At 38.4% G+C, this 8,516-nt stretch overlaps 1 protein-coding gene across 1 annotated transcript; it reads left to right on the top strand.

Annotated features, from left to right (window-relative positions):
- Nucleotides 1-2,095: 2,095 nt before the first annotated feature.
- LOC140829656 (uncharacterized) lies at nucleotides 2,096-2,760 on the top strand. The gene has a single exon (XM_073192962.1). The coding sequence runs from the start codon at nucleotides 2,141-2,143 to the stop codon at nucleotides 2,741-2,743; it is 603 nt and encodes a 200-aa protein (XP_073049063.1). The 5' UTR covers nucleotides 2,096-2,140; the 3' UTR covers nucleotides 2,744-2,760.
- Nucleotides 2,761-8,516: the final 5,756 nt, after the last annotated feature.

The raw sequence follows: 8,516 nt of genomic DNA, 5'->3' as shown, positions 1-8,516 counted from the left end.
ATTTTTTGTTGTTGTTGTTGATCTTTTAGCTTAATTCCTCCAGTAAAATCTTGAATCCAAGCATTACGTATTGGTTCGATTGATTTATTTGATCTAATATGTTTACTGGACTCATGGTTTAATTTAATTTGAAGAGATTTCGCAAAAATTTGTGTGAGACGGTCTCATGGGTCGTATTTTGTGAGACATATATCTTATTTGGATCATCCATGAAAAATTATTACATTTTATGCTAAGAATATTACTTTTTATTGTGAATATCGGAAGAGTTAATCCGTTTCACAGATAAAGATTCATGAGACCGTCTACTCAAGAGACTTATTCACAATGAATCAAGATGCAGATTTCCTGTATTTCCGAATGCGGCCGCCAATATAGTGTACGTCGTCGGTGGGCGCGACAAATGATGGCCACTAAGATTCCCAAGAAGAAACCGGCTGGCATACTGGCTAGCTAACAACATATTGATAGGAATAAATTACCACCATCGCTGAGAACTTCCGAGAGCAACGGATTGTCCCGATCGAACGCGTACAGATCAAGCATGCATGCAAGAAAAGGGCAAACAAACAAGAGCTGGCTTAGCATCTGATGCCCCGTAAAGAGCCCGGGTCATCATCAGATTCAGACAGAGTAAGAGATTGGGAGTCTCGAGGGTTACCGGGCCGGGGGAAAATCAGCCCAAGTAAAAAAATTGCTCTTATATAAACTATCATTGAATATGCAACAACTAAGAAAACTGAATAGTTAAGCACATACTCATAAAAGGTTGGGCTCGCAATCTAGCCCGGACTATGTAAGAAGGTTATGATAATGAGTCAAGGACCCAGTCGGTCATGATCACTGCCCGAGCATCGAGACAACCATCGACTCTAGAACAACAAGTATGGATTGTCATATCTCAAAATAATTAGTATATCAATCAACGCACGAAGGAGAGATGTGACAAGATTAGAAGCAACATTAATTGTCAGTCGAAATAGTGTTAGAGGGCAGGACGTATGCGGGCAACTGTGTGATAATGAGGGGTAGTCGACACTAAAAACAAGATCATCATTACTTTTCTCCTATAAATACTCTGATTTACTCAATCACTTGGAACATTTACTTAACATTTCTACGAGCACCCATTATATATTCTCTATACAACACTTTTCTTTGCACGGATACTCGACTGGCTTGAGTGCCTGAGTAGCTATACCCAAAAAACCTTTCGGCATCTCACTAACGTTCTTTGCTTTCCAACTATGCAAAACGCTCAGCCCAAGATCCTTCTGCCCGGTTCCCAGTTTTCTCATGAAAGAAACATAACTCGACCTATAAATTACCCACCCAACTCCCTCACTCACTTTATTTGGACATCATCAGTAGCTTGTGGGATAATTTGAGTTTCGAAGTGTGCAAGAACTAACCAGAAGGTGCATGGGAAATTAATTAATGTTTAGCAATGGTATATACAATTGCATCAATTGGTTCCACTTCAACAGATACCATATTGTTGCTGTTGGAAATTTGAATAAAAATTATATGTCATGAATGTGGGAGTGCCTTTTGGTTCTCCACATTCTTGAGTTGGTTGTGGCTCATTATTGTGGAATGTCTTTTGACTTTCCACATTCTTGAGTTACTTGAAAACTTGTGGCTCTTCATATTCTTGAGTTAATGGGAAGATTAATTGAGTTAATTAATCTTGCATGACTCTTGATATGCTTTTTGGGGGCTTATAAATAGTGTGCTCATTTCCCCATTTCAAGGTGCATGAAAATCTTTTCTCTTTCAAGTATTCTCTTGCATTTCATATTGTTAGCTTTTCTTTTGGCCTCCGTTAAATCTCGGTGATAAAGTAAAGGTACGCTTTCAGTTCGTCGTAGTAGTGTCTCGTGCTAAGTCACTGCTGGTTGTTCCGTTGTATCCTGGGAAACAGACGTCCAAGTTCATCCTCGAAGCACATCCCGGAGGGGACGAATCTGTTTTAAGGACACTGTATTTTCATACAGGCCTCAGTTTGTTTTATTTTAAGCATTGTGCTACTGTTTTGTTCATACTACTAGTTCGTTGGTTTTAGTATACCTTTCTATTTATTCCATACATTTTGTATAACAATCTTAAAACAGATTACTCATTACGTGTTGTTTCAGATATGGCTACTGAAACCAACGTGCAAAGGGAAACTGGTCATGTTGTCCCTCCTCAAGTTGTCCCTCATGCTACCCCACGTGCTGCTGCGGTTGTTGTTCCAGCAAGTCACGGTGAAAAACCCGAGAAGTTTACTGGTGTGGACTTCAAAAGGTGGCAGCAGAAGATGCTGTTTTACTTGACGATGCTGAACCTGGCTAGATTCCTCACGGAGGATGCTCCTAAACTGAACGAGGGTGAGGGAGATGTTGAATCTGTTAGTGCGGTTGAGGCATGGAATCATTCTGATTTCTTGTGCCGAAACTATGTACTAAACGGATTGGCAGATTCGCTCTACAACGTGTTTTGCGAAAAGAAAACGGCTAAAGAGCTGTGGGAATCCATTGACAGAAAGTACAAAACCGAGGATGCCGGGGCCAAGAAGTTTCTTGTTGGTCGCTTTCTGGACTTTAAAATGGTGGATTCAAAGCCGGTTATCAGCCAAGTTCAAGAACTCCAAGTGATTCTTCACGAGATTCACGGTGAGGGGATGACTTTGAGCGAATCATTCCAAGTGGCTGCTATTGTTGAGAAGCTACCACCAGCTTGGAAGGATTTCAAAAACTAGTTGAAGCACAAGCGAAAGGAGATGAATGTGGAAGAACTCATTGTTCGACTTCGCATCGAGGAAGACAACAAGAGTTCGGAAAGACGATTATTTTCTCCTGTTGCCGCTAAGACAAATGTTGTCGAGCATGGCCAAAGCTCGAAAAAGAGAACATTTTCCTCCTCCAGCAAAAGGTTGAACATGGGACCCAAAGGAGGCGTGTCAAAGAAAAGGTTCTCTGGAAAATGCTACAACTGTGATGGTATGGGTCACAAGGCATCTGAATGTAAGAAGCCGAAGAGAAACCGAGAGGCGAATGTGGTAGATAACATTGCTCATGAGGTTTCGAACATGAATCTCTGTGCTGTAATATCAGAGGTTAATCTGGTGGGTTCGAATCCAAGGGAGTGGTGGATCGACACGGGTGCCACTCGCCATGTTTGCTCGGATAAGGAGATGTTTGCAACTCTTGAGGAATCTGAGAATGGGGAAAAGCTGTTCATGGGAAATTCCGCCACTTCTGAAATCAAGGGTCAAGGAAAAGTTGTCCTAAAGATGACATCGGGAAAAGAACTGACGTTGAACAATGTGCTGTATGTGCCTGACATCCGCAAGAACTTGGTGTCCGGGTCGCTTCTTAACAAGCATGGTTTCCGCATTGTCTTCGAGTCAGATAAGGTTGTTTTGTCTAAGAGTGGAATGTTTGTTGGCAAATGTTATGTTTGTAATGGTTTGTTCAAACTAAATGTAATGGCTATTAAGCCCGTGATCAATAAAGTTAATACTTTTGCTTACTTGCTTGAGTCTTCTTGTTTATGGCATGGTAGACTTGGACACGTTAATTACGATACAATTCGTAGATTAATAAACATGAAAAGCATTCCTGCATTCCAAATTGATAAACAACACAAATGTGAAACTTGTGTTGAGGCAAAACTAACGAGATCATCTTTTCGAACTATTGAAAGAAATAGTGAACCACTTGATATAATTCACAGTGATGTATGTGATTTAAAAGGTGTACAAACTCGTGGTGGAAATAAATACTTCATTACTTTTGTTGACGATAGCACAAAATTTTGTTATGTGTATCTCCTCAAAAGTAAGGATGAAACTATTGACAAATTTGTCCAATATAAGAGTGAAGTTGAAAACCAACTTAGCAAGAAAATTAAGGTGCTAAGAAGTGATCGTGGAGGTGAATATGAATCACCATTCGCTGAGTTTTGTGCTCAGCACGGTATTAAACACGAAAGAACTGCACCTTATTCTCCTCAGCAAAATGGCATTGCAGAGAGAAAGAATCGCACATTGAAAGAAATGGTGAATGCGTTGCTATTAAGTTCTGGTTTACCACAGAACATGTGGGGGGAAGCTGTTCTAACAGCAAATTACCTTTTAAATAAGGTGCCCCGAAAGAAGCAAGATAAAAGTCCATATGAGTTATGGAAAGATAGAAGTCCTTCCTACCAATATTTGCGAGTGTGGGGGTGCCTTGCCAAGGTAGCAGTACCCACTCCAAAGAAAGTAAAGATAGGACCAAAAACTGTGGATTGCATTTTCATTGGATATGCTCAAAACAGTAGTGCGTATCGTTTTCTTGTATATGAATCTCAAATACCTGATATTCACAAGAATACGATAATGGAATCAAGAAATGATTCGTTCTTTGAACACATGTTTCCATGTAAATCTAAGGAAGAACCAAGTTCATCCAAAAGATTATATGAAACAATTGATGAAGAACAAGAGCTTGATCAAGACATTGAACCTAGACGTAGCAAGAGAGCTAGGACTGAGAAATCCTTTGGTCCGGATTTCATCACTTTCATGATGGAAAGTGAACCTCAAAGCTTCAAGGAAACAATTAGTTCATCTGAGGGACCTCTATGGAAAAAGGCTATCAATTCCGAAATGGAATCAATTTTACAAAACCATACGTGGGAATTAGTAAATCTTCCTCCGGGAAGCAAACCACTAGGCTGTAAATGGGTTTTCAAAAGGAAAATGAAATCAGATGGAACTATAGATAAGTATAAAGCCAGATTGGTAATTAAAGGTTACCATCAACGTGAGGGGCTTGATTACTTTGACACATATTCTCCTGTATCGAGAATAACCTCTATTCGTGTGATACTTGCGATTGCCTCCTTGCGGAATCTTGAAGTACACCAAATGGACGTAAAGACGGCTTTTCTAAATGAAGATTTAGAAGAGAAAATTTACATGGAACAACCTGAGGGATTTTCTGCGACCGGGCAAGAAAATAAGGTATGTAAACTGGTGAAGTCTCTGTATGGCTTAAAACAAGCACCAAAGCAATGACATGAAAAATTTGATAAAGCCATGATGGAAAGTGGATTTAAATTCAGTGAATGTGACAAATGTGTATACATAAAGAACACTGAATTTGGATATGTCATTTTATGTCTTTACGTAGATGACATACTTATCATTGGTAGTAATGATAAGATGATCAAATCCACTAAGAAATTATTGAACTCAAGATTTGACATGAAAGATTTGGGCTTAGCCGATGTAATCCTTGGAATTAAAATCCATAGAACATCAGAAGGGCTAGTTCTAAGTCAGTCACATTATGTTGACAAAATACTTGAGAAGTTCAATAATGATGACTCTGCATTGGCTAGAACACCGATAGATACCAGTCAACATCTATCAAAGAATAGAGGTGAAAGTATGTCTCAATTAGAATACTCTCGAGTCATTGGACGTCTGATGTACTTGATGAGTTGTACAAGACCAGACATAGCCTATGCAGTGAGCAAATTGAGTATATTCACGAGTAATCCAGGAGTTGAACACTGGAAAGCAATTATCAGATTGCTAAGATACTTAAGGTACACTCGTGATCATGGGCTGCACTATACCAGATATCCTGCTGTTATCGAAGGATACAGTGATGCAAATTGGATATCTGATATGAAAGACTCAAAATCTACAAGTGGATTTGTATTCACTTTAGGAGGTGCAGCAATTGCGTGGAAATCTTCTAAACAAACTGTAATAGCCAGATCCACGATGGAATCTGAGTTTATAGCTCTTGACAAATGTGGTGAAGAAGCTGAATGGCTGCGTCACTTTTTAGAAGATGTTCCAGGATGGGAAAAACCAGTGCCGGCTATATGCATACATTGTGATAGCCAATCTGCAATTGGAAGGGCACAAAATACAATGTATAATGGTAAGTCTAGGCATATACGTCGTAGACACAATACCATTAGACAACTACTCTCAACTGGAGTTATCTCTGTTGACTATGTAAAGTCAAAAGATAATATAGCGGATCCGCTCACTAAAGGGTTAAACAGAGAGTTAGTTGCGAAAATGTCAAGGGGAATGGGGCTCAAGCCTATAGAATAAATTGGTGCGAAGGAAAACCCAACCTACGCTGACTGGAGATCCCAAGAACTAGGTTCAATGGGACAACCTAATCGCATTAATTTGGAGAATCACTGTGGGGGTTATCCCTAGTCCATTCCTATTATGAAACAGTGAATGTTGAGGATAAGCTTACGGCTTTTAATGATTCTGATGAGAAGAATATAGAATCACCTATGTGAGAGAGAAGTGGGGCCGCTTCGAAGGAATTGCAAGGCTCAATTCTAGACCCTCTCGCAGAACCAGGCGTGTGTTCATGGCCAAAACGAACACAATCATGAGAACTGAATAGTATCAGGGAGAGTCTTGTGTGAAATATATCTTAATTTACATAAACGGCAGAACAGTTCAAGGACATCATGTCTACTGGTCAGCTAGTAAAGCAAATATATTTCATGAGGGAAGGTTCAAAGGATAACACATACCTATCCTATGCAGGATTCAACTGTAGAACTTTGTCACCGAGATTTATATCAATTTTCATTCATGTGGGGGATTGTTGGAAATTTGAATAAAAATTATATGTCATGAATGTGGGAGTGCCTTTTGGTTCTCCACATTCTTGAGTTGGTTGTGGCTCATTATTGTGGAATGTCTTTTGACTTTCCACATTCTTGAGTTACTTGAAAATTTGCGGCTCTTCATATTCTTGAGTTAATGGGAAGATTAATTGAGTTAATTAATCTTGCATGACTCTTGGTATGCTTTTTGGGGGCTTATAAATAGTGTGCTCATTTCCCCATTTCAAGGTGCATGAAAATCTTTTCTCTTTCAAGTATTCTCTTGCATTTCATATTGTTAGCTTTTCTTTTGGCCTCCGTTAAATCTCGGTGATAAAGTAAAGGTACGCTTTCAGTTCGTCGTAGAAGTGTCTCGTGCTAAGTCACTGCTGGTTGTTCCGTTGTATCCTGGGAAACAGACGTCCAAGTTCATCCTCGAAGCACATCCCGGAGGGGACGAATCTGTTTTAAGGACACTGTATTTTCATACAGGCCTCGGTTTGTTTTATTTTAAGCATTGTGCTACTGTTTTGTTCATACTACTAGTTCGTTGGTTTTAGTATACCTTTCTGTTTATTCCATACATTTTGTATAACAGTTGAATCATGTTTTGGCCAAGAATTTTGGCCTGTGATGAACAATTAGCTATCTGTTATACTACGAATTAAACAACGGAAAATAATATAATTAATAATATCATCACAAGCACAAGAGAAATTACAGGCTACTATTGTATTGAAAAACGAGTTTAATTATTCTTGCATTCTCAGTTATTAATAACAAGTACGAGGAAAAATCAAATGAGAAAAAAAAAATTACCAAAAGAGAAATATAATTATATCCAGATTCTACATTTACACTGCTTTCCAGAATTTTCAAGAAATAGATAACCAAACAAAAATAAAAAAAAAAAATCACAGGATTAAATACCCCAAAGCATTCATAAATCGATACAAGCTCTCACAGATACACAATCGAGCTCTCGTATTTTTTTTAAAAAAAAAAAAACCGTAGCACCAATAAAAACTCAACATTAATCGACATTATATCTAACACAAGTCAAGCACACGCAACTCGCAAGCCAAAACATGTATTTTTAGAAAAAACAAAACCTCAAATATTCTTCTTTTTTTAAAAAATAATTTGCACTGATTAATTCCAAAAAAGAAATATAGGAAAAACCATTATCAGGACAAGCAATGCATGATCAGATTCAGGAGTAAAGATTGACAGAGAATATGGAAGGAAGATAGAGTGCTTACGTGAATTGACAAATGAAATGACCACTCGAACAGGTGATGACTCATCCCAAACAGGGAATATTGTTACCCTTTAATTTCCTGTGCTAAAAGGACGATGCATACAAACGTGAATAGGGTTTTCATTTCTTCACAACTTTAAGGTACCATTTAATTTCTTTGTACTTTTGCCATTCAACCATTCTTCGACCTTGACCAACTTATATATTTGCTTCTATCCCTCGACCAATCTTTTGACCGCTCTGTCAAGATTTATTCGACTCTACCATGTAATGTAGTTAAAATTGTGATCATCTGAATTACTCTACAGATTTGTAAATGAATTCAAGTAATCGTACAAGGATATTATAGCTAGCTCGTAAACAAGTCCAAGTAGCTGGCGGAGAGCAATCTTTGTGGGTTATCACATGCGTCACAAACAAACGTGAGAGACGTCGAAGTTTGCCCGACATAGACACTTCGACGCTCAAGTCAAGATGTTGAGAGCTAAAAGTTTGAGCATAAAATCATGGATTTCCCCTTGATTTTATAGAATTTTTTTTGAGTATATAACATGCTTGAGCCTTAATAATTAATTTGAACGTCAATAATAAATTGAATAATTAAATTTGAGTCATTACAATCACATAGATT

The sequence above is a fragment of the Primulina eburnea genome, chromosome 4, assembly GCF_022965805.1.
Source record: "Primulina eburnea isolate SZY01 chromosome 4, ASM2296580v1, whole genome shotgun sequence".
NCBI classification, from domain to species: domain Eukaryota; kingdom Viridiplantae; phylum Streptophyta; class Magnoliopsida; order Lamiales; family Gesneriaceae; genus Primulina; species Primulina eburnea.
Note: the sequence above shows the minus strand (reverse complement) of the source record. Positions and strands in the feature narration are given on the sequence as shown.

Excerpts from the sequence above, each read along its gene's own strand:
- LOC140829656 (XM_073192962.1), top strand. The coding sequence starts at position 2,141 with ATGGCTACTGAAACCAACGTGCAAAGGGAAACTGGTCATGTTGTCCCT.